The sequence below is a fragment of the Bacillus rossius genome, chromosome 3 (genome assembly GCF_032445375.1).
Source record: "Bacillus rossius redtenbacheri isolate Brsri chromosome 3, Brsri_v3, whole genome shotgun sequence".
In the NCBI taxonomy this organism is placed as follows: domain Eukaryota; kingdom Metazoa; phylum Arthropoda; class Insecta; order Phasmatodea; family Bacillidae; genus Bacillus; species Bacillus rossius.
In genome coordinates, this window is record NC_086332.1 from 78,375,898 (window position 1) to 78,403,710 (window position 27,813).

At 40.8% G+C, this 27,813-nt stretch overlaps 1 protein-coding gene across 2 annotated transcripts; it reads left to right on the forward strand.

Moving 5' to 3' along the window:
• The first annotated feature begins 10,533 nt into the window (after window positions 1-10,533).
• Window positions 10,534-27,775, forward strand: LOC134530947 (dynactin subunit 6). 2 transcript variants are annotated; one of them, XM_063366286.1, is made up of 5 exons: window positions 10,534-10,757; window positions 16,002-16,172; window positions 19,278-19,405; window positions 20,791-20,933; window positions 27,518-27,775. In XM_063366286.1, exons 1-5 carry the CDS (start codon window positions 10,714-10,716, stop codon window positions 27,599-27,601), a joined length of 570 nt encoding a protein of 189 aa, XP_063222356.1. In that variant the 5' UTR covers window positions 10,534-10,713; the 3' UTR covers window positions 27,602-27,775. The 2 variants fall into 2 exon arrangements, with proteins under 2 accessions (XP_063222356.1, XP_063222355.1); XM_063366285.1 differs by lacking the exon at window positions 27,518-27,775 and having other exon boundaries at window positions 10,594-10,757; window positions 20,791-22,580.
• The last annotated feature ends 38 nt before the right edge of the window (window positions 27,776-27,813 follow it).

Sequence of the window (27,813 nt, forward strand, 5' to 3'; positions counted from 1 at the left end):
TCCTGCGACAGCCCCGGAATCCCTTCCACACTGTGGCAGTGGATATCATGGGGCCATATCCTCGCATGTCCCGCAGCCCGCGTTTTACGTGGTGGTCAAGGATGTCTTCACCCGCTGGGCGGAGGCGTTCGCTATGCCAAACGTAAAGGCCGGCACCGTGATAGCTTTGCTTGAGGGTGAGTTCTTCCCGCGATAGGGGCACCCCGCGGTCCTTCTGACGGACAACGGAGTGCAGTTTACGGGGAGATACTGGCGAATGTCCTGTGTGCGGTGGGGGGTGTAGCATCACACCACACCCACCTAACACTCGCGCGCGAATCCGACTGAGAGGCGGAACCAGGACATCAATGCTCATATCCGCATCCGGTTGGACGAGGACCACACCAAGTGGGACCTGCACCTGTCTCGCCCTGCCCAGGGAGGCAACGCACTCGCCGACACGAATACAACGACCGTGGACGAAATACATGACAATGCCCGACGGTGCCAGGAGCTTTTCCTGGCGCGACGAATGCCGCAGACGACCTGGCCTCCTGGCCGGCTTGAGCCAGGAGAGTGGGTATACGTTCGGTGCCACCACCTGAGGTCAAGTGACACGAGTTTTTGCGCCAGCCTGGCCCCTAAGTGGGCGGGCCCTTAGAAGGTGGTCGCTCGACTGGGAAATGCAATGTACCTGTCCGTCGCGCTGACGGGCGCACGACGAAGGTACACAGGGACGACCTGCGATTGACAGAATCGACTGACGTCGACGCACTTCGGAACACTGTGCCTACAGATGACCCGGAGGAGGAGCCCGATCAGGCCAGACAGGAACAGACGACCCCGGGGGAGGGGGACCAAGTGGTGGACGGCCGCCACGCTCAAGCGATGCAGGAGAGAGTGACGACTTCTGACGCGTCCGTCGGAGGGAGACCACTGGTTGCTAGCCTGGACGAGCTGTAGCGCCTCATGGACGTGATTCTCCCCGACGATGATGACGAACAGCATGAGGAGGATGTCACCATCGAGGATGTGACCACCGACGACACCGTCCTCGGAGATCTGACAGACCTGAGTGACCCGACGGTGACGTTTGCGGAACACGGGGTGAGGCACCGTAGGAGGCCCACACGCCTGTGAGAACGCCGGGTGGAAAGCGCGCTGGCAATTAGGGACGACGCGAAGACCTACGGGGTGACGATGGAGCTCCTCAGTGGGGAGAGCGACGTTGACCAACCCGGAACCCTAGACATGCCTTCAAAAGGGACCACGACGGTGACGGATGTGGGGGACAGGCCGAAGGTGCGCCGGTCCACGCGTCACTGGACAGCTCCTTGCCACCTCCAGGATTACAAATGGGAGGGGCGATACAAGTACCACAACATATGACGGACAGACACAGGGGGACTGCGCTTCAGTATTATGCAGCTGCTGCGGCGGTTCGCCCAACCTCTGACGAACGACGAGAGCATGCCAGACCGACCCAACGGACGGACTCGACCGCGCCTGCCGGTCTGAGCCGACGTCGGTGGGCAGAATGGCCTCGGGGAGAGGGGAGCATATGACAACAGTCATCGTGCCCTCCTAGGCTAGAGGCCATTCCTACCCATCACTATGTACCTGAGGGGGCACGCCCTTTCCCCCCCAGACAGTGCAGTGCAGTGCAGTGTTCATCGTAGGGACGTACCCGCGTGCGCCTTAAAGTGTCCATGTGTAAAGACTGCTCAAAGACGGACAACTATTGTATATGTGTAAATATTGCTTTGTTAATAGTGTCATGTTTATAAGCGTTCTTATGTAAAGATGTAAAGGCCGCACCTGGACCGCGGCGAGCGCGCGGTTTCGTTCGTACCGTCTTCCCCTCCTCCACCTCTCCCCCTTCGATCGGCGCGGGGCGCACGCGGGGCGGGAGCAGGCAGTTGTCTCTTGGCAGCCACGGAGTGCGGACCTGCGTCTCCGCGCTCTGCGAGACTCAGCATCGGCGACCACATGCGGACTTAGTTTTTGGCCAGTAACGTTCGATAGTCTTACGTATTCGTCATCTACGTATACGGTCGGGAGATTTCCAGTAGTTTAACCTTTTGCACGGTACTACGAGAGGCGAGCGTTACCGTTACTGCGGGACAGGTGCGGTCAGGGCAAAAATGGACCAGCAGCAATAAACCAGCGTACGAACAGTTAGCGAACTTTACCTAATTTCGACCTGATTTCCACCCTCATCAATCCAACCGAACCTTTCCTCCTCAGTTTCCGGTCACGGTCACAGCAGGCCTGAACCCCTACCTACTTGCTGGATTAGCCGGGCAATTTACATTAATCTATATTCCTGACTTTATTTGGGGACCGGAAATTGGCATAGAGTCCTGGGGACGTCAGTCTCATCGTTCTCTCGCGCTAAAGTTGCAAAATTTCCGTTATTCTGAAATTATTTTAATAACAAGAAGCTGAGAGCAGCTCTAAATTCACACATTAATTATTAATGATTAATCTAATTGGCAGATACTCTTTAAGAATTATGGTTAACAAATTTACATAAATTAAGTTTAAATAATAAGAGTCACACCAGAGACTGTTCGTCACTTGTTGACTGCTCCAGTGGCTAGTTACACATAAAAAACAGGGAGGTAATATTTGCGTTAACACAACACTATAATTAATTTAGACTGAGTGACTCGGGCACTCCAGCATCGCACTTCCCTTAGGCAGGGGTTTTAATTACTAGTGTGGTTATTATTAAATTATGTTTAATTATTAGTGTACAGGGCTCGAGGTGTTTAACTAATTAGACACGGCCCTTGATTCTACCTTGTCATTAGGGGCTTGCCTGACTCGGGTGGGCCATGGCTAGGGGTGCGTTCCGTTAGTGAGGTCGGATACTGGCGGTTGCAGGTCGGGCTTTGGGGTGGCCTTCGGCCAGACGACGTCAGTGGGGAAAAGTGAGAAAAAAACCTTTTAGTTCGTTTGTCAGAGTTCATTGGAAATTGGCAAAGTAGGTACTCACTGAATCTTCATTGACTCCTTGTGCTAGGGTTTGTTCATTTACTAACCATTGATCAACGATATTATTGATAAGAAACAATTTACTGATTGGCTGTTGTTCATCGTTCAAGGTTTTAAAGACATCATACATTGGTGATGGTTTGGAGGGGAGGTTACCAGTCATCTGGAGAAGAAAGTCAGAAAAGTGATTGATATTTCATGCATTGTTTGATTTATGACCACTGAATGGTGGTAAAGTGTACCCATTTGTCATTCAAGCAGGATTTTGTTTATGAATTTTTTGGCGTACATCAGCTGAGCAGCTTCCATAAGCTCGAGCTCTTGTGCCCAAGTTGTAGCAATATGATCATGAGCAGAGGTGTTTGTCGAAGTCGTGAGCATGCAAGTTCAAGAAGCTCATTAGCTTTCTTAATACTAACTTTTGTTGTTTGATTTCTGCGACTGCTACTCCTGGGAAGTCGAAGCACCCCGGTTAATCTGCTGAGTCTGGTCTGGAGGAGGCTGCTGGCTGGAAGGCTTGAAGTCCTCACTGTCCTCAGTATGTAGAGAAACAGAAATTTGATCTGTTTACATTGAACATTAAAAACCACCCAAGTAGCACACAATGTAGACCCAACATTGGGACAACTTTGGGACCATTGGGGAATGGTCGGTTGATCTTTCCACCATTTGCCAATTTTGGCCCTCTCATATGTACCCTCTCAAATGTACATGTTGAAAATAGGTACCTAGGTATAGGTAGATAATAGGTACTGCTGTCGTCCAGGTTCTCGTGTTCGAGATCCGGCGTGGTTCCTAGCAGGAAGGCTGGTTTTTTACTGAAAATGTGTCCGGGAGGGCGTCAGGCTAGCTCTGTGGCTAACCACGAGTTGGTCGTTGGGTGCGAATGCCCCTGCGTGGCCCACTAGGAATGGCGGCGGTGGTCGTGGTGGGAGGGATCCCTGGCTATTGATACGCTACTGGCCCTACACAGCATAGCACGCTGATTCCTGACTGGATTAGGGAAGTTCACAAAATAACATACACGGGTTGGGTTTTGCGCTGTCGTATACACGTCGCGCACGGAGTGTGCGGAGTGGACGTTTAATTGAAATCGGCAGTTACACTTGCAGTTACAGTTACACTTTGCAAATAAATTTTCCCTACACAAATTATACTAGGTTGATACTGGGTGCTCTGACGCGCCGTCACTAATATTAATTCCTTACGCCAGTCGAGGCTGAGGGAGGGAGTTCGATTGGAGGCAGCCAATCCCGAAAATTGCAAACGGCGACGCCCGGGCCCACCTGTGTGGACCGCGGCTCGCTATGAAATTTATTACAAGTCTTTACGTCATTGTTGCCGATGCCTGTGCACTCGGCGATTACCCAAAAGTCTGTGGTTGTGGGAGTCGACCTGTGCCATATGCTGCACTGCCCCGCGTAATTCTTTGTGCAGGGAGTTTACGTTCAAGCGACTGAGATAGGCCCTACACCATAAAAGGACCGGGTGCACATGGGGAGTTAAATACGAAAAGGTTTTGTAGAGTGACTATAATTACCAGGAGTGAATTCGGTGAAGACAATGGTTGAAGGCTCCCTGCGGGACGCACGTCCGTCCCGGTCCGTGAGTCGCTCGGTACTGGTGTGTGGCCCTGGCGCGAGGGGAGGGCTCAGCGTCCTCTCGCGCCAAAGTTTATAAAGTTCCGTTATTCGAAAATTATTATATTAATAAGAGATTGAAAGTGGCTCTAAATTCACACATTAAATCATAAAAATTAACCTAGTACACAGATTCGTTTTAGGAATTGGATTCAACAAGTTTATATTAATTAAGTTTAAATAATGTGTTTCACACTGGAGACTGTTCGTCACTTGTTGACTGCTCCAGTGGCGGGTGATACACAAAAATTGGGGAGGCTATAATTACGTCACACACTATTTTATTTAATTTAGGCTGAAGGCCGCAAGGGGAGCACTAACAAATGTATTAATAAAAATTCACACATGAGTGACCCGGGCACTCCTACATCGCACTTCCCTTGCAAAGCGTTTAATTTAAAGGGATGTTACCATTAAATTATGTTTAATTTATGATGTACATGGATCGCGGTGGCTGGTTTATTAGGGCATGGTCTTTAATTCTACCTTTTGTTCCAGTGCTCGCCTGACTCGGGTGGGCCATGGCTAGGGGTGCGTTCCGTTAGCGGGGTCGGATACTGGCGGTTGCAGGTCGGGCTTTAGGGTGGCCTTCGGTCGGACGACGTCAGTACATTGGTATGTTTTGCAGTCAGTCATTAACGCTAAGGTATAAATTATATTGGTTCACTTTCACCTCAACACCCCCCCCCCCCCCCCCTATTTATCAGTTGCCTAGCAACCAAGCTGAGTTAGAGTGTGTGAAACAGCAGTTCAGCGAGCTATAGAATTTTCCACATTATGTTGGGTCCATGGATGGAAAACGTATGGTAATTGTCAAACCCAGAATACTAGATCATTTTATTACAACTACAAAGGAACATTCAGTGTCGTACTACTAGATGTAGTGAATGATAATTACGAATTCCTGATGGTTGATTGTGGCATAAACAGTCATGTTTCTGATGGGGGTGTGTTGGGATACACACAATTATAAGAAAAGCCGTTGAATGATAGACTTCACTTTCCACATGAAAACAATTTGCTTAATTTTCCGAGAACTACACCTTATGTTATTGTTGGAAATGATGCATATTCTTTATCGCCAAACATCATGAACATTTGCCTGGGAACTGGCATCACTAGAGAGCAGCAAATATTCATCTAACGATGCATTAGGGCTCGGGACATTTCAGAAAATGTATTTGAAATAATGTGACGCCAACGGTTAGTGCTCCTCGAATCCGCACAGAGCGTGTGCGACGTGAACGCACCTGGGTGCAGGGTGGTGCAACGCCTCGAACATAAGCTGCCCCGCCTAATCGACTGTTGCCCGCGCGAAAGTCGACCACGGGGGTACTGTGAGGTGACCTGATTATCTGGACTTTGTAATTAACTTTCAGCGCTCTTAAAAACAATCTTAATTGAGTAATGGCTATGGTTAAATGTTATTTGTATTTCTGGACTTAAGCGCGATCAGGCGGCATGCTTGGCCCGGGATTACTTTTGCACATGACACGTTTTCGCGGGAGCGAGGCTGGGAAGTCGTGCGGATGCCACAGCCATCGCCAGTTGATCACCGCCCTCCAAGGAGACTAGTCGCGAGTCTCCCGCGGAGCCTCTCGACTTCCGCACTTGCCATCTCTACCGGAATTGCGTGAGTTCTTAAACCCGTCAGCTCCGAGCCTCACGGACAGCCCGGCTAGTCGACCTGAGTTCACCCCTTACTTAATTTGTGCTCATCACCGGAACTCCCCGTGTTACGTGGATCCTTGAACTGTGTGTAACTTCAATGTGGTGTTACTTAAATTCCGGAACTGTTTAAGGTTAGTGTAGTGTGAAGTGTGCACGGAACATTAGGGTAGCGCGGCATAAGCCCATCAGAAACGTGGCCTGTAGAGCCCGGCTCCCAGTAAGTGGGCCATGCACGACGCAGCGCATGTATAGCGTGCCTTGTAATAAAACACTCTAAATTGAGCCTCCAGGTATCTGTTACAACACCCGTAGCATAGCGTCCCTGGTGGCTAAAACAGCCGGGGCAAACTCTGACGGAACGACCCCTACTGCCTGCCGGCCACATGGTGACATCACGTCCTGAGCCAAGAGTCTCAGCTACCCACTAGCACTTAGTTAATATTACTAGTTGGCACCCAAAACAACTTCACACCCTTAACATCACCTCGGCAGATGGCAGAAGGCGTCAAATGGCTTCAAGATTTTAATTATTCGTGCACCTATTCAACTTGCTCCCGAAAAAGTAAGGAAAACTGATTTGGTTATTGTTATTTACATAATTTTCTACGACAGCATCTTGACGCCGTCCCCGCTACCTCTGACTATTTAGACGTGATTTTTGCTTGGGATCGTGATCTCAGGGAAGGTTAGGCCTTGTGGCTAGAGGTAGGGGTTAACGCAGTAGGGCCCCCCGAGCTGTTATGGCCACTCGGGACGCCTGAAGAATAACACAAAGTTTCTGGAAGATATTTGGTGAATTTAATACAGCACAGCCCAATACATAGTGCTGCCCGTTCTGGCCGTAACGGTTTGCCCGACGTGACTAGTCACACGCGCAGCTCACTTCCTCAGTGGCGGCTCACGATTTTAATGCGCTTGAGGGGCGGACTTGTACACGTGATGCGATAGTTAAAAAATACACTCTGACATGACGAACGATATCTTGACGAACAATACACTTCACTATTACCTAACACTTAATAAACTGGGCTAGTGGCACGTAGGCCCGGGTCTCCGGCGACTGTTACGTGATATCTAGATGTGTCCCAGGGACTGATTCGTTATTACGTTCGATGGCACGTGTCGCCTGCTGGCTGCCCCGTGCGGGCCAAAACTAAGTAGCCTGTAGGCTAAGTTGGGGCGTGAAGCACCGACGTAAATTATCGTAAACTTCCCACAGTACTTACGTATGACGTAGAACACTCATCTTGGAGCACTTATTTAATTAAGTTAAATACCTCATGGTAGATTGATGCCGACCGCGGAACTGTACGTAAAAGTTTGAAAAGATATTACACTATTGAAAACTACATGTCGGTGAAAGCAAAGGTTGATGGTTCCGCGTTGCGCGCAGGCTGCCGGCCTGTTCGAGCTCTCGAAGGACACGCTCTGTGTCGCCACGCGCGACCCCCCTCCCCCGCCAGCCCTCCCGCGGAAACGTGTGAATTTCGCGGGAAACTGAACCGGCCAGGTTCGGGACAAAAAGCACAGTGAGACATAATTTTGACAGGACTGAATTATTAATTAATGAAAAATAATGTTAAATAAAAACCTGTGGAAAAATATAATTAAAATAATTTGTTTTAGTGCGGCGGAGGGATATGCCACACCCGGCCGGATCCTTCCGCTGGCGCAGCACTCGTTGCATGGCGTTCGCCTCGTCGCACGAACTACACTTTGCTGCGCCCATGGGCGCGTTCGGTGCACACGCTTTCGCGAAACGTTGATGAGGCATAGCGGTCTATGCGACACAGAGGAGCATTGGCGGTCGGCGTCAATCTAGCGAATGCATACATGCCAGCAGTCTCTGTGGATCAAGAGGTTGTAGACACTGGGCAAAGTGTTCCTGGTTCTTGTTCCGGAAAATAAACAATATATGGTGCTTGAAAATGGCCGTACTATCAGGAATGTGACAACTAGAGCAAAATCTATTAGCGATATGTTCACTGTGTACTTCACTGGACTTGGTGTAGTTTATTGGCAGAACAAAGCAATTGGTATTGTTTAATAATTTAGTTTATTATTATTTATTTGTATGTACACTGTACCTACCCCCGTTGTTCAATGTTTATTACCTACCTACTCAAAACCAATAAATTGATGAAATAAATTATATTAATTACAACCCTCAATTTCTTCAGCCATGTTATTTATAGAAGGGACCAGAGTTTCTTTGTCTGTCAGGAATTATGCAAAGGCATCGTAGAACCATTTGGTTGATACTGACGTCCCTCGGCCTGCGGTCCCTAAGTCCCTGTTGCGAATTGTCCTGAGACTCACCCTGATTTGCCCGTGTAGCTCCAGTCGGAGAGAGAGTGGAGTTCAGGCAAACGTGGCCGGGACCGTGGAACATGGGACCGGGAGGGAAATTTACGTAGGTAGAAGGAAAGGTAAATGGTAGCAAGGAGAAGATGTTGCTGTCCGTTTTCACGAGCTCCTTTATTCCATGGAAAAAGCCCTATCGCAGCCTAGCCGGCACGTTGCAGGACGAGCGTTCTTCCTCGCCGCGACCCTGACTCCCGGAAATGCACTCTTGATAACAAAACGCGACTCGATGTGACCGCGAATGCAGTACCGTGACAAAACGTACTGGTTACGAAAGTTCAGATGCGCAAAGTAGCGCACACGCGGCCTGATACGACTGCGGAGATAGTTCTGTGACGAAACGTACTGGCTAAGAAAGTTCAGCAGTTCAAAGTAATGCATACGCGGCCTGATACGTCTGCGGAGATAGTTCTGTGACGAAACGTACTGGCTAAGAAAGTTCAGCAGTTCAAAGTAATGCATACGCGGCCTGATACGTCTGCGGAGATAGTTCTGTGACGAAACGTACTGGCTGAGAAAGTTCAGCAGTGCGAAGTAATTCTGACACGGCTCGATACAACTGCGGAGGCAGTCCCGTAACGAATTCGACTGATGGCGATCAACGATGCCGTGCTACGCGCGTCTCGAGCGGAGAGGAGTGAGCATACGTCTGCTCGGCTCCGAGTCTGGCTAGCCACTGCCTCCTCCGCCCGTCCGCGCGCCGGAGTTCGCGGGCCGCGGAGGAGGGGAAGGGGAAATCGGCCGGCGTGGGAGAGACTCGTCTCGCGGCGGGCTAGGTTGCGGTTTACATTTCCTAAGCATAGCACTTGAAAGAAATTACATAATTATTTAAGAAACGACATTACAAGTAATTGAAAGTTAAATGACAAAACATAAACTCAAATTAATTAATTAGTTAAGAATTAAATGTCAATTTAAGTATTTGTACAATCTTAGACACAATTTAGGACTTGAGAGTTCTGTTAAGTTACAAATAATATACAACGTGGATGCTCATGATTAATTAAAATGTACACGATGACACTACAATTCCCAGGTAAAAAGTATAAATATTTACAAACACATTATTGTCTGCGAACGTGCCAGGGTGCACGCAGGTGCGTCCCTGATCGCATACACTGTACTTCACTGACGGTGCACTGAGGGGAAAATACCTCCCTTAGACCTACGTCGGTGGACAGGTACGGCCTCTACATCCAGGAGGGCACGATGACTGTCGTTAATACATACAAACTGTCTGGGTCTATTCCTGATTTGTTTATTGGCACGTACTTTTTTTCAACTCTATTCTGATGTTAATACACAGCGATTGAACCTCTTTTTGGCATCATCTTCTGTAGCAGAAGGGTATTTTTCTTGGTACACCTACAAAAATGTATTCCATGCCAGGGCCTTTTTTTTCCTGATCATGTATTCATCCAACTTTACTTTCCAAAGGGCAGGAAGTGACATATACACTTACAATAACAGAAATATTTCAACATGCGGTATCGAACATTTTCCACTATGACACTTCATTTTCCACCATTTACCTCAATACACTGCAGCAAAAATGTTCCTCTTCCTTCCACCCTGCTTTCACTCGATTCATAAGTAGATTCACTCTTTTTGAACGCGGCGAACGCTCTACACAGACTGAAAAAATATTTTGTAAAATTTTGACAGCCCCCTCACACGACACTCTCATGTTACAAAATATTGACATGGCCACAATACTTTCTAAGTTTCAGAAAACTTTTGATCGTCTCACAAAATATTGAAGACCCTTTTTCTTGTGCTCTCAATGTTTTTGTACAACAACGACATCTTAAAAATATTGAGTTAAATGTTTGCCAATGTTGGGTCTCCTTTAAATTTTACTGATTCTTTGTGTTTTTTGCAATTGTGGGAATTTTAGCTCTGGGCAATTGTGAGTTGTGGGTCTCATGTTTGGTGGGTTACCCTGATTTTTGTAGTTATAATACAACTGAATTTTACTAATTAATCTGTGGTGTTTATTTTACAATATTTATTTTACGAATTTATGAAAGTAACGTTTGGGCATTTTTGATAAAAAGAAATGACTTCAAATTCTTCAGTGGAAAGCATTATCTCCAAAAACAAGTAGGTAGTGAAGTTGTTTTATTTTGGGTGTTCAATCCTTGACGGCAATGATACAAATGCTAAACTATTGCATTAGTTCAGTTATTTGAGATCTTGTTTGTATATTTAAATTTGATTATTAAAACACAACACTTTTAAGGAAATTTAACCAAATTTGTAAAGGAATCATTAGTAAGGAATCATTTTGGCATTAATTTAAGTGATGGTAGGATGTTGGAAACTATGGAGGCGAAAGCAGTAGATAGGTTTGCGAGGGCGGGTGTGGAAAGTTTTGAGTGCTTCTTTACTCCGGGAAGTATACTAATTACAAGACATTAAAAAAAATGCCTCTGCTTTGATGAGCCGTTGTGACTGCCGATCGCTGTCTCATCCACAATAATTTAGGTAATGAGTGGCATGGTTCATCCATATAACTAATAAACTGTTTTCCACACACACACACACACGATATCTGCATCCGTATACTAGCCTAATGGATCCCTTAGCTAAGGGATCCACTAAAAGTGCATCGTACTGGACGTGGCCATTTTTGCGTTGCTTCCAAATTCTCACGAGTGATGCTTGATGCATCCCTACATGCATACACTAAAATTGAGATTTCTAAGGATGTGACACTTGCATCCACTGATGCGCCCCTACATCCATTACATTTGGAATCATGTTTTTCTTTGTTTGTATAGGTATATTATTACTTCAGTTTTATGGCATAATTTTTTTTTTTTAATGTTTTAAGTGTAAGTAGTAACTCAAAAAGAGACACATCTAAATTTTAATAAAAATAACCAGAAGGCAATTTAATAGCTTACATTTACAACAATTTTTTAAATTGGTCATTGTCGTTTGTGTTTTGGTGAGTATTTGTAGATATTACGACTCAAAATGGCAACGTGCTCATTAGTATGACCAAGGTGCTAGCAGATGGTGCTAGCATTAAAAGTATTCAAATACTATCCAGCCATTAGAAATGCATCCTTTACAATGTGGCTGCATTTGCTAAGGGATGAAGGGATGTATTTGCTATGAATTCGGATATAGCTAATATGTGTGTGTGTGCGTGTGTGTGTATATATGTATATGTACACACATGCACACATTTTTATTTTCTCAAAAAAATGTTTTCAACAAAATGTTATTTTGAAAAATGTTTTTCGCAAATTGCAAGATGAACATATCCTTTCATTTAACAGTAGGTACCTATGGGAACAAATATTTAAGATAAAGAAATTTTAAACAATAAATAGGCCAAATATATTGAGGGCGTACTGGCGTTAAGGTTCAAATTACTGGTGGAAATAGTGGGCGCCACGACGTGAGTGGGCACGTGGACCCGGCTTGATACTCTAACTCAGGGCGTTACGTGGCCCGTGTGCGGCGAGATATTAGCCCTCCTGGTATTTAATCCAGCTCCTGTTCCTAATTTGCCCGCTCTCAGCGTCAGGCACTCTTCTAATTAACCGCAGTGGGCTCTTAGGGCGTCCCACATGCCGCTGACTGGGTTAAGGACCCACGTGGCCCCCCCCCCCCCGAACACAAAGACACGTGACTCAATTAAGTTGGTTTTCTTTACTCACGTTACACGCCCTCATACAATCCTTCCTTGATACTGCTAAAAACGCCCGAGGCACGAATCGGTTTAGTTGAGGAGGCGAACCACGCATGTGGTGGCCTCAAGTCGTTACTTATAACACGGGTGGTTAAAAACTCCGGAGAGTATAAGAATTACTAATTAAACTGTCTCACCGACCGAGAGAGGCCCCGAGGATAGAAAGAAGACAATTTGAATAAATTAACTGAACAGAACTACTTATCGGTGAGAGAACGGTGATGTCCTCGGGGTGTCTGCAGAGACGTCTGCTCTCGGCCGGCTGAAGAAGGAGACTCGGCTGAGACAAGGGCTTGCGGCAGGCAACATGGCGCCCTTCGCGCCGAACACAATTACCGTTAACATCTTAGCTATTGCGTGCCCCGGGTTATTATAGAAAATAACATGAACTCTTTATAAAAATACCAGATACACTTCCACGACCAGACCGTCTGTAATTATTACTTATGTGGTAAAAAATAGTTTAAATCAAGTTACATGTTAGTTCCGTCGTCGCCCGCTAGGGAGCGTCCTTGTCCGTGCTTGCACGTATTTTATTACAAAAACATAATATAATAATGAAACAAAAAAACACTCACATACAGAATCGTCATGACACTATTTTGGGGCGAAAAGAAAAAGGTTACAATAATATTAATTCCAATTAGGGGTGCGGCGCACTGCAGCTAAGCGCCCTCTTGCTGTAGTTTGTGGCGCGCAGTTTAAATCTCACACGGCTACGTACGTCACGATACAAATGCCGGGTAGGAAAGGTGGGGGGAAAGGGAACAGAGGATGATCAGGCTCATGGGGCGAAGCCCTGGCTGACGTCAATATATATATTTTTTCCATAACTTCTCAAATCTCCTAAGTCAACTTAAAAGAAAAGAGGCAATAAGAGCAGATCATCCTTGGTACCGCTAATCGACCTTTTGATAACAATAACTTGCATGCAAGTTCGTGAAGTTATAATGGGTGGTGCAGCTCACAGAAGTCAGCCAAGCTGCGCATGGCAAGCGACACGTCTCCATTACACGTGCCTTGCAGCACGCTATTTTACTGTACAGGCCAACCCCAAAGGCTCAGCACCTTGATCTTCCAGGAAACAGTGATCACAGCATCTCATTATTATTTCAAGTTTTGTGAGAAACTGAACATTGGTATAAACATTATCTCTTCTGTCTTTTGCTATTACTCAAAATAAATTTTAGGTATTGTATTTTTACTCAATACACTAAGTACTCCTTAGCACTTTAGTCACATGAAAAATCTTGGTGAACTTGTGACAGATTGTAACGCCCCTCGTGCCTCAAAGTTGAATTATTTTAAATTAATTAAAAAAAAGAGCCGTGGAAACTGCTGGGTAAGAAAAATAAGAAAATTAAGTAATTGACCAGAGGTGGCACGAGGTGGAGAACAAGATAATTTGGATCTCCCTGACACAAGCAACTTGGGAGGAGTATGGATCTTTTAAGGGAAGAAGGTATATCATAAATAAATTAACACTACACAAGTAGCTTGGTCTATAGGTTCCCTGGTTTATTATTAAGGAATTTTGTGTTCGTATTATTCAAACCTGACAATAAAAATCTTAGTAAATAACAAAGTTAAAGGGGGCGCCCCAGGAGTAATTAAAACAGTACATGTTACACCTTAGCAAAAATTATTACATAATTAAAATTTAAAAATTGCACCAAATTTGAATGTCCCAACAATTACATCGCTGATTAGTTTTATTGATTCTACATGTTCTTGAGGAAAGCACTGTTCGCTGGTAGGCTATTCATTCGATTTATGTAGTTCGTAGCTAGAAAGTGGGGGGGGGGGGGGGGATGTTGATTTCACATTACCACCCGGGTCTTCAAAAAATAACGTCGGGTCGCGGAAACCTCTCTTCTAACGTGACCCGCAGTGGAGGTGCAGGACCACGAGCTGGGAGCGATTTCTCTCTCCAGCACTTCGACCCTGTCTGAAACCCAAATCAAATCCAAAACGAATTAGACTTGCTTCCAGACAGTCCTATACCGTCGGCGCAAAAGGCCAACAAACGGGAATGGGGGGGAAAAAAAAAAAAAATTACTCACCAACCAGGGTGTAGAGTTCGGAGCTCACTAGGTGTCTCGCGCCGACATCAGGATGCCGCGGACCGAGAAATCAGGATGCGCGGATGAAACCGGAATTTTTAGAATTAAATAAGAAGAAATAAAAATTTAACTACGCATGACTTTTCTAAAAACTACCTCTGCCTGGCTACTGTACAAACGGGATCACATCCCTTAAGCAAACTGACTACATTCTCGTGCACGCGAAAATCACCGTTCCCGCAAAAAGCCTCTTAGCGCAGAGGACGTAGGTGAGACGAGGTCAGTAGCCGAGGTCAGAGGGCTGAGTGCCCCGCAATCGGCCAAAACCCCTAATTAAATCGGGCGGTAAGGCCCCGGGTCAAAGGAGGGGGTAGGTTCGGTTCTAAGCCGAAAATTTCCGAAGGAGTCCGAGGCGGTCGTGGCAACAACACGACATGCGCGCTCTCTACCGGACCGAAACGAAAACAAAGAACAATCGACTTCTCCGGGCCGCGAGAGGAAAGCATAGTGCCTTATGGCACCGCGACGCTGCCTTCTAGCGGCGTAAGGGGGAACTACTTGAGGTGGTGAGCAGACTTGCCACCAGGTGTCATGAGGGTAAGCTCTGCACGCTGGCGACCAGGCCCGCGGTTACTTTTTTTGCCGCTAGATGTCAGGGATGTGTCTGTCGGACCCGGGAGAAGGTTTTTGCATCAGGTCATCGTCCCGTCCGGTCACTGCTCTTAGCTTAATTTCTCAGAACTAAAGTGAGGAGGAGAGAGAGGAAGGGGAGGCAGAAATGGCCACTAAGGTGGGAACGCAGCTCCACTGGAGACTGCTTCGTGACGAGACATGCTTTTCTCAGCAGGCCTCTACAAGGTAGCAGCTTGCAGCCCAGGAGCTGCTCAAAGCAGTTTTGGTCATGCAGGGAATTAAAATTACAAACTCGGGACGTGACTGCAGGCGAGAGAAATTTCAACCGGGCTGACCATGTCCACATTAGACAGCAAAATATCAGATTGGCCCCCTGGGAAGGGGCTTCGGTCCACTGGCACCAAGTTTAAATCGGTGGCGTACACCGGCCTAACAAAAAGTAAATCACCCCCATTAACCACCAGATAAATTTAAAAAAATGGAAACCCCAAAAAATTTTAAAATTATAGAATAAATTAAAAAAGTGACGAAATGCCTAATTTCCGGCACAAGATCAAGGATATAAAAACCAATAAACAACCTTTTTTGTAAAAAAAAAAATAACTATCCCAGAATGCTTGGTCATCATAATGGTAACTAAGAACTTGCAGCACAAGTTTATGTTGTCTTCTGAATGTAAGTTCTACATCTCTTACACACACGACTGGGCATTGAATTTAAATCTGTAAATAATGCACCCAAATGTTTCGCTGTGATTGTTAATAAAATAAACTACTGTTTTTTGTCCTTTTTTACTTCAGTGTTTCGTAAGTCACTCAATATGACAGTTCAAGACATGGCACTTTCATGTAGCTGCAGTTTTAATTTCTGGGGGGGTGGGGGTGATTTTTTTTAGGCTTCCAGTTGCAAAATTTAATGAGTTTTCTTCATGTGATGATTTTTCAGCGTGAAGATCTTTCCTGGAGCACTGGTCAGCAAGGAGACTGAGCTGCTGGGAGACATCACAGTCGGAAGCATGACCATCGTTCACCCGAGTGTTAGAATAATCGCTGAGGCCGGCCCAATTGTGATTGGCGAAAACAACATCATTGAAGAGAAGGTGTGCATAATCAATAGGTATGTCCAAAGTGATTGCACGAATCATAAGGTAGGCTTTTTGTTCAGTAAAACTTTAAATATGATATGCATGTGGTTTTGGATAACCAGAATTTTAAATAGGTAATTAATAGTGATTTTGTGCCACCAAGGTAGAAAATATTAATAAATATTTATCTTTAAGTTGTTATTAGTTTGGATAGGCTATAGACCTATTAAAACAATAATCTTGCAAGATCAGTAATAATTAAAAAATGTATGCAAAAAGAAATTAAAATAGGAAATACAGTATATTCTTAAATATGTGTTTTCTCAAATAAGGAACTATTTTACTATTATTTTACCTAGGCCTAACCATTTCCTCTACACTTTTTTTCTTCAAATGTTGACAGATACTTTTTATACTTTTAAAATAGATTTTTGCCATTTTATATAAAAAAAATTGTTTTATTTTTGTTTAAATTTGCTGAGGCCTTGTTGGATCAGTGCTGTTATCTTTCACCTCTGCCCCCAATCACTTCTGTAAAATTTGGTGCCACATTTTGTCCCCAGGCAATACCGATCATGCTAGCGTGATAGAAAACTTTACAGCGATTATGAGGTTCTTTGCTTAGTTAGCTCCACAATCTGCCCCTCCCGTACAAGAGACTATACTTCCCACATGACATTGTGTCTCTTCTGCATGACTGTGTTCATCCCAAAAACAGTTTGTAAATCCTGCATGGCAGTATGTTCCTCCTGTACACAGTCTGCCCATCCTCTATGACAGTGTGTCTCTCCTGTACAACATTCTGTCCATCCGGCACGACAGTAAGTCCCTCCGACATGACAGCCTGTCCCCTTCCGGCATGACTATGTGTTCCTCCGACTTGGCAGTGTGTCGTTCTTGCAAGGCAGCTGGACACACACATCTCATGTGTACATAGTGGTACATTTTTAAAAAAATGTAGGTATGTCTACAGTACAAAAAAAAATTAAAGGAAAAACTGAGAACCCAGTATCCAATAGTAAATCAAATAAACTTTATTCAATAATTTTTATAAAGTATTCTAAAAAAAATAATTTGTATTACTACATGAACATTGATTTTGAAATTGATAAACTAACCATACTCTGAAAAACCAGTTACAATACTTAAATGCATTGTTTTAATTAATTTTTTACGTCGCGGCTTTTCCTATAAAAAAAATTAAATTTCAAAAATACCATTTTCCGACACTAGAAAAATTTCTGTATTTACCATGAAAACAGCGTTAATAAATACCTAATAGTTTATGAGATATCACACTTCATAACTTAAATTACAATACCTGTGCATTGCCGCCGCCATTAATTGTTTACCAGTGTCTGTTTAGGTGTTTGTTTTGGAGAACTTTAGTCAATGGAGGTATTGTTATAATCAGAGTAGTTATTTTACATGTTATGTGTAACCATAACAAATTTGTGGTATTGTGAGAATGGTAAAGTAGGTTACGTTAGCAATGTTAATAGTACTTTAAAATATTGTGAACGGTTGGTTGGGTTAATATAGGTACATTAAAAATAGTGTGAAATCATGTGAATGGTTGGTTAGGTCAGGATAGCAACATCTTAAATAGGTAATTCCTAAGCAATCATAATAAATATTTTATAGTTGTGCGCTTTGTGTGTGAGTCCCCGGGTAGGCGGCCCTTAAGGGTATGGAATCTCTGGTATTAAAGATGGTCTCCAAACCACTTGGTTACGACTCGGTGCTCAATGAGGTTTCGGGATCAAACTCACATGATTGCATGTGCTCTGAGCGACTTGAAGGATAAGACTGTTGATGTAGAGCAGCGGTTCCCAAACGGTGGGTCGCGACCCACTAGTGGGTCGCGACTCGATCCTAAAACTATCAGAAACCATCAAATAAACCATCAGAAAAGATAATAAAAATCGAAACAAATCGAATTGTGTGCAAACACATATATATTGTTAAATAAATAACTGTTTTGCTACAAAGTTCTTATATGTTGTCTACCATTTTCAAATCAGAACACAATTTGTTTATCAATAATCAATCGGTATCTTAAAAAAAGCATTTACATATATATCTTTATATATATATTTCTTGTGTGCGTGTGTATGTCACTGAACTCCTTCTAGACGGCTGGACCGATTTTGATGAAATTTTTTGTGTGAGTTCTCGGGGATTCGAGGATGGTTTAGATTCACAATTTGGTCCACTGGAAAATGTTTATTTAATTAATTATTTATTTATAAATTGTTGTTGATCTTTGAATGGTTTAGGTTTATAGTATATATATGTGTGTGTTGTGTATTTATTTATGTGTTGTTGTTAATCTTTGGATGGATTTTATGAATTGTTATTACATTAAAATTAAAATAGAATTGGTTATTGAGATTATTATATTATTATTTATTGAAATAACATTTTAAAGTGTAATTAAAAATTGTGAGGTGCAGTATTGAAGTGAGTGAGTATTTTACATGATTTTTCATGATTTTAATTATGTATACACGTGAATTCAATACCAATCAACTTAACCTCCAAATTTAAATTGTCAGTTCTCATTTTATTCTACATATTAAAATTGTGCAAAATATGTAATGTGCAGTATCAAAGTGAGTTTTTAACATGATTTTTCATTACTTTTAATTATGTATAGACGTGCATTCAATAACAATCAACTTAACCTACAATTTTAAATTGTTAGTTCTCATTTTATTGTATGCAACTTATGACGTATTGATGTCTCTTTGAAAATAAAAATATAAGTTTGTAAAATAAATTATAACATTATAACATTTATAGTATCTTATAGTAATTATAGTAATTTCAGTTCGACCCGGCAGATGACGCTGCGATTAGATTCAGGGAAATTTCCTGTAAATTTTCGAATTTAAAACGTTTGAACAGAACAACGTCGGTTGGGTCCGCTAGTGTATATATATATATTTGCAATATTTGATGGTAAATTATATGTACATAAGGAAGAGATACGATACAAATAAGGTTTTTTACTCCACCATGGACCGATAGACCGTGGAGGTATTCCTATAAGGAAAGGTGGGTCGCCAGCTGAAAAAGTTTGGGAACCACTGATGTAGAGCATGGTCCATTGCACCGCCGTGTCGTGTGCGCAGGCTGCCGCCAGACAGTGCGACACCCGCGGATCCCCCGACCTTGACCATAGGCGCCAGCAACGTGTTTGAGGTGGACTGTTGCATCGAGGCCAGGAAGATCGGAGACAACAACGTTGTGGAGTCCAAAGGTGACTGGGCTGCCCACTGATGTAGCTTGTGACAGCCTGCCTGTCCAGCCAAACATGTGCTAAGTAGCTTTGGCTGGTTACTGTCTTATTTTTAGCTCTGGTTTGTTTTGTGTTTGAAAATTCAGATGTTATTGGTTTTAGTTTAAGTTGTCTGTGTTTATTTAGAGATAGTACCATGTTCAACACATTGCAAAATACACAGTGTGAGCACATTTAGAAACAATATACCTATATTTCATATTGAATTCAGAATAATTTTTCACTGCAGACGTTTGTGTGGGTATTCTGGTGCAATTTACCGTGCATCTTTTTTTTTTATACAGTATTTCTCATTCTTTCATTTTAATTTTTTCTTAAAGGTTTTTCTGTGAGAAAGACTTTTTTTTCCTCCCACATAAATATTTTATCAGGTTCAGCACCTTTCCAATTCTAAAATATATCCGGCTATCATTAAAAGCTTTTTCACCTAAATATCAGGAAAAATTTCAAATTAAAAACATAATAATAATAATAATAATAATAATAATAATAATAATAATATGAAGAAACATTTGGTTATTGATCATACTGATAATCAAAGAAAATTTAATAATCAGAAAATCATGGTTAACAGCCAGAATTCAAACCAGGTATGAACTAGATTAATTTTTACATTTGTTATTACTTGCATTAAATTAAAATAAAAAAGTAAACATTTATAGATACTAGCATTATAAAGCATTTTAAAAATTTTGTTTTGAGTAGATAGTGTGGTTTAAAGTTTATTTGGATGAATTATCTTATTGCCTGTGTGTTTTATTTTATTTTAAATTATTACTAATTTTTGTCTGATGAATAGGTTTTGTGTTGAATGACACTGTACAGGAGCTTAAGATGCTTGGAGGACCAAGATTACAGTGGGCTCTATGCTATTAATTTTGAGTCATGTCCAGGGGCAGGCATTTTCCGCGGAAAAATTGGAACACTTATTAGACTGCATAATGTTATGCTCACGCCAGCTGTTTCATCCTTGTAATTGGCGGGTGTCTGCAAGAGAAGACATTGCCTTATTTGGTCATGCCACTCAGGATGCGTTTGCATCAGTACTGAATTATTGTGATTCGTCTGCTGACAGTAGACATTTACCTTAAAGAAACTCGCCCGAAAACAAAATACAGATTGTGCTACAATGTTTAACTCTCAGCTAGTCTCGAAATCTTTTCGCGAAGAATACATGTTCCTGGTCATGTCCATGCTTGGGATTGAACCCGACACGCTTGTCAGATGAGCGACCATGACACATTGGCGAGCGCGTTGAGTAGGATTGATCAGGAAAGAGTCTCTCATCGTGCATGTCAGGCAGTAGTCGGTGGTGTGAGATGGCACGAGCGTGACCTGCCCGACAGCCTTCGTCGGCAGGGACGTGGAACTGACGAGCGGCTGTGTGATCGCGGCCACTTGCAGGGTCGAGTCCGCGGAGGTTATCCCAGAGAACACCGTGATATTCGGGGAGAAGTGTTCCCGGAGGAAGCAGGCCGACCGACCGCCGGTGAGTATAAGGCAGCTCGCTCGCCACTGCACTCAGCTCTCCGGAGTCGCAGCGGCTTTTACGTTGGCTTTACAGATGAGGAACTTCCGATTTGGTGAATTTTAATACATATGCGGCATGCACTTTTTTTTTTGTGGAACTGTGGCAACTCTGAGATAAAGCTTTATCAAACTGTTTATATACAAGTTAAATTAGTCTGAGCAATCAAAATTTAAGGCCGCTTGCACGGTCATAAGTTGAAGCAAAGAGAGTTATTTCACCATTTGATTCACCTGCTAAGTTTTTGCTTTATTTGACTTAACCTTACTGCATGGGCCCCATAGTTTTAAATATCTCTAAATTTCAAAAAATTAGACCTGTGCAGTTCACAGATTTTTTGGTTCCGGTTGTGGGTCATTTTAAATACCAGGCTCGAAATAACCTTTTCAAATCTTTGGTTTCGGTTATCAGTATTTTTGATGCGTTTCTGTTACTTCATGTAGTGATAAGTTTATAATGTGGGAAAGGTAAACAAACACATTCTTTCAATGTGACCAATGTCTCGCTATGTAATAACACACAAAAAATTTATGTCATAGAGTATAATTTACAATGAATTTGGGGAGGGATAGGAACCGAAAGACACCATCTTAGTTTCAATAATTTTTGGGCCATTTTCTTCGTTAGAGCACAGTATATTTAAATATAATTCCGGAAGTTCATAGTGACTGGCTGCTTAAAGCATTTTATTTCAAATACAGTGTTTTCTTGTATAATCGTCGCACATTTTATTCTAAAATCAAGTTTGAAAAGTAGGGGTGCGACAATTGTGCGGAAAAAATTTTTTGTTATGTAAAGTTATTCATAAAAACAAAACCAGTTCATGAAAAGTACGTTTATTTAAAAAAAGGTGGAGTATACAATAGCACGCCAAACAATCTATATATATTAATAATTCCGTAAACAAAAACCTTTCTTCAACTTTAAATAGAAAAACCAAAACTCTAACGCGAATGCAAGCCACTTGAATCTGACATGAACTAACGTGTCGTCGTACACACTTGCCACGAAAGAATGCGGGCTATCAAATGTAGTAGACAATCAGATAAAGGAAATACCGTTTAAAAACGTCTTTATAAGAAAATTTACACGTCAAACAACTTTGTATTTTTCGTTAATTTATTAAGTAAGTGGTAATGACCAAAAAAATATTAGATTTCTACTTTAAAATATACATTGTTTTATACGGAAAAGATACCTACACAAAACGCTTGGCATCTACTAGCGGGACCAAAAACATCATGCGACGTTTACACGAGAAGTTTTTTTTATCCCAATTTTGACAGCCTAAAATATGGTTGCGACGATTACGTGCGCGCGACCATTATGCGATAAAACACGGTAATACAGAAACACACTGTCATAGCATAAACACAGTTGAAACAATATGGCCTTTTTCAGTTCCTTTCATATATTTGTGGTACTTTTTTTGCCAGTTGGAAAGTTAACGATTTATGGCCATTTGTAGTATTTGTACATTAAAGACCAATTACAATATACACAAATTATGCAAATGACACATATAACGTTACAAGTAAAGTATGTTAAAACTGTAGATTATAAAGAAAAAATTATGTATGAATATTAAGAAAAAGAAAAAATATAAAACAAGAGCCAAAAATATTGAACTAGAAATTTAGCTTTTCCGTCACGATTCTGACACCAGCAACAATTGCCCTACCTATTCATAGGTTTGAGGTTAGCTTAAAAATACTTTAAACATTTAAGTTTTAGGCTAATGAAAATATAGTACTACTCTTCTCTGTGTTTTTGAATTGTTTGTAATAACTTTTTTTTTTCTTTATAAGAACTGAAGAACCGAGGTTCTTGATTTAAAACTGAACCAGAACTGAACCGACCAATGAAAACTAGGACTGTACAGTGCTTCCAAACATATTATTTTATTGAAAAAATTGTTTTATTTTTAAATTCTTCATTTTCGACAAAACCGTCTTAACTGTTATACACCTAAAACAAGTTCTGAAAGGTTATATGTTTATTTATCACTTATAATTAGGGTCAAGATGTTACGTATAACTAATTGCAATATATATGTGAAAACCAAGCAGCATTTAAACAAAACTTATTTCAAATATTAAAAAAAGTAACCTACTAATGTTTGAAACTCAAGTATTGCCATTATTTCTGTACAAAGTAGTGGTGCACCGATGCGTATACCGATGAATCGTAATCGGCGATTATGGGTTCTTTCCGATTAATCGTAATCGGCGATTATCTTAACGATTACTTTGCCGATTATCTTCGTCCCGGCGTAATTAAGTAGGTTTTTACCGTGTAATATTTTGTTACACATTTTAGGACGAAATACGGTAATATTTGTATATATTACAAAATTCATCTAACTCCGTCATAACATGATTACAGATATTTCGTTAAGTTTAATAAATCTCATTGCCTCGAAAATAAAAAATACATTTTTCCTACACGTTTATTTACGTTTCGTCTTTTGTTCTATTATTTGTTTAGTGGCCTTGTACATTACCTATAGCCAGAGACGTAAAATAGATGGCACGCAATCAAAATACCACAAGTAGTTGCAGTGGATTCTATGACAATCGATCTTTTCAAGTCGTAGTAGCGGTTCAAAATCGTGGTCCCGATACCTTCTAGAGTTTATCACTGCGTTTTACAAACTCGTTATGGGAGTCTTTGGTAACATTATCCGTTCGTTGTTGTGTTATTTGTTTGTGACGTGAAAATTGAAAAAGTATTTATAATTTTATATAATCAGTAGGGATGGGGCGAATCCTGATTTCCTCGAATCCGAATCCTAACTCAAATCCTCGACTGGAATTGCCGAATCTCGAACCCGAATCCGAATCTTTTAACAGATGATGTCCACATATCTAATGTAAGTGAGATGTATTCTGCTTGCACTAAAAGTCCCTTGACTTTATCACATGTAGTTTGGTACATTTCTGGTATAGCCTAAGTGTATATAAAGACAAAAAAATTTTCTTGAGAAATTTCAGTTTTAGTACAGATTAGCGGTTAGGATTTTTTCTATAAATAAGCTAGAGGTCTGCGAGCCTAAGAATTTTACTTCGAGCCGAGCTCGAGCTTTTGTGGTACAGTTACACTTTTGGGAAATTATTTTTATCTTAAACTTAGTATAATGTTTGAATAAAGTATTAAAATGAAGTGGGCTTATTAATTTTGGGTAAGTATTGACAGTGTGTGTTTACATTTTGCACTGCTAGAAAAAAATAACATTTTTTTTCCATTGAATCTTACCTGTTTCCATTGGTTCATTAGTAACTGATATCATCCAACTAACATAACCAAGTATATGTTTGTGTAAATGTAACATATCTTTGGGAAAATTTCATCCTTGTCAATTTTTCTGGAGTCCTTACTGAGCTTCAACAAACTTAGCACCAAAAATCATGTTGTTTGAAAAGTACATTCACATTGTTTCAACATTTCCACTTTTCAGCACAATAATTCTGAGAGAGATTGTCACAGAGTATTAAATTCTGTTCTTTAATCTATCATGCAGAACAATAATTTGTTCTGCACGTTCAGGAGTTAAATTAGCTCTAAGATTGGCGATAGTGTTTCCAGCAGAAGAGAAGCGTCTCTCGCTGGCAACCTGCTTGGCTGGAATGCTTTAGTAAAATTGCTTAACCCCAAAATTAGTGTCATAAATATCTGTAACTGGTCATTAAAGTTTAATCAATTGAAAGTAATAAAAATAAAAGCATTTTACTTCATTCAATTTACACTTGCAAAAAAACACACACACATAAACCTACATGGAAATTAAAGTCTTTTTCAATATCCTGAAATCTGAAATATGTTTACTCATGTCATTAAATGTACAGCTGTATTGAAGAAGCCGATTTTGCCAATATTTAGTTGAATCGGCATTTCTGCCGACTTCCGATACAGTACGCTTGTTAATTTTCGGCCGATATTACTGAAAAACGAAAGAGACTGACATAACCTAAAAATCCACGAGTACCATTTTCACTTTTCGTAGTAGTACTGCATTCTTTCACATCACATTATTTCTTAGCAAAATGTGCCAACCATACATATCAAAGTTTAACATCCTTTTTTTTTTCCAACAATGTTCTTTAATTTAATATGTCATAAATAAATAATACATTACTATCACGGTAAATATACATCTCGGTTGTTACGGTAAATATAGTGCAAATATGGTAGCCATCATGCTTCTGTAGTAATTATGGTATTCTACAAAGAATCTTTAGTTCTTATTATGGTAATTATCTTAAAATATCTATTGGCTTTGTACTGTAGTTATGGTACATCATCCATATTTCTTCGTATATTGTTGTTCATTTGTCTTTTCTTCATATTTACGTTTTACGTGCGCCATAATTTGAGACAGAAAGTTTCAGAAAAAATTTTAACGGACTTTATATCACACATTTAATGGCGTAAATGATGCGACCTCGGGCAATTTAAACGCTTTATACGGAAAAACCTACCATGCGGGACCTCGTAAGTGAGTTTTACTGTATTTTTTTTCCCGTAAATAGTAAAAAACCGAATCCTTTGACGAATCCTATATCAGACCCGCCGAATCTTCGAATCCCTAGGATTCGGCGGATTCGGCGGATATTGGATTCGGTCGCCCCATCCCTAATAATCAGTCAACATAAATAAAATCACATGTGCTAGAATTGGTTTTGAGTCATTTTTATATAAATATAGTGAGATGGCGAGTAGGGAGAAAAAAAGTGATGTGTGAACATTTTTCTATAACCTCAAGTGAACAAAATAAAGCAACATGTTTACATTGTTAAACGGTAATTTCTCGATGCAACCTTATGTGATAGTCGATAATAATGCTAGTTTTCCGCAACAAAAACTTACCCATTGTAAATTACAATTTAGTATTATTAGCCTGTAGTTTAAGTTTTTACAATAACAAATATAGATGGAAGTAAATTTAATTTACACTTTACAATGACTTAATAGTGTATTTTATATATGTTCATACTGTTATTATAACTGTATTCTCAATTTTACCTAATCTTGTTATTAAATTTGCATGGGAAAAATTTTTGTGTGCATTTTTACACTTAAAAAAAATTTGTTCACTATAATCGGTAACTGAATCGGTATCTGCCGATTATTGCTCTCATAATCGGTAATTGAATCGGTAATCGGTAAAGTCATATAGGTGCACCACTAGTACAAAGTTTGTCCCTAAGTGTATTTGTCAGAAAAATTAATTCAATTTATTTGATTGTGCACTGCTTATTGAATCACTTTTAAATTACAAATGTTTGCTTATATATTTTTTATTGATTTTAATGTATCTTTCTTAAACAAAATGACTACAAATTTTTTATCGTAAAAATGCAGCATGTAAACATTACACTTTTTTTGATGAGATAAGTGATACAAACAAGAATTTTTAAGAATAAATCAATAACACCGAAATTTGTTTTAAAAACGAAATCAGACTAAAAATAAAACCATAAAATCTTGCCTTTACTTATACTAATACCTAGGTGTTTTATTTGGTACTTGAGAGTGAGCCAGTCAGCCTACATGGAATGTTCTTTTTAGTGCGCCTGTGCTACGCAAGCCTGCTAACAACCATACTTTCTTGATCTTACAGTACATGACATCTAGAGGAAATTCTGCAGTTGTCGTAAGAAATGAGTAGCAATGTAAACTAGAGCATGTTCTTTCCTACACTCCTTGCTACAACATGTTCTCCTCACAGCACAGGCATAAGATAGAATGAATTTTCCTGTTATCGCACATGAAATGACATTCTGTGCCGGCATTAGTCATTTCATGAAATTGTTAGTTTAAAATTACATCTTTAATTGAAAGCATTAATGTTCATTGGACCACATTGCACCTTTTTTTGCAATATTATTTTGACAGGGATGAAACTTTATTTGTTATTGCTTGCTAAGTAAAGATAATGTACTGTTTCATTTTATTCTGGTTTTTGCCAGCTTTCCGAACTATTTTCCTCCTGTCGTCTTGACATTTGCATAGTATGGGGTTGAAATTTTTTTTATAGGTTTATTTGACAAAATTCTAGAAATAAATTACTGACAGTAATGCCTCTTTCCGTAATATCATTATTATTATCATCAAAGCAGAGCCATTGTACTGTTAAACTTAGACAGTTGTATTTGAAACAGTTGATGTTTATGATTTACACATTGTGTAATTAAATATTTTTACCATTTTGAAAGATTGATAGTAATTTGCTGAGAGAAAAAAGTGCATTTAAATTGAAAAATTACACTTATAGATAAGTGAACCTTGTAGCAATTAATTGTAAGAAACTTTTCAACAGGTTACAACATACATACATATGTATTTTACAAAAAATTCAGGAGCATATTAAACAAGTTCTACTGTATACATACACCTCTTTTGTCATTGTGTTGCACCTAAAAATTGTAAAAAAAAATTTTGAAGATTTATTTTCTGGTCCTATTTTACTGCAGCCAGTGCAACAGTAAATGCATATAGTTTTGTGCTCTATGCTACTATGCTTTCATTGTATGTTTGTGTTTCAGAGTCAGGCACAGCAGCTAGATTTCCTAACCAAGGTGTTCCCGAACTATCATCATCTTCTTAGACCTATGAAGAAGGTGAATTAGTGTCACACACACATCTGCTTGTGTTTTGCATAAAAATTAATGAAAAACAATTTATTTAAGTGATCTGTGATTCATACTTGCTTTACAGTAAATTATTTATTGTTTATTTTGTAACATAACTTGTTTGTACATAGCATTATTACAGTAAAACTCACTTAAGACGTTCCCGCGTAACACGTTTTCTCGTTTATTAAGTTCAACAAATTACAGTG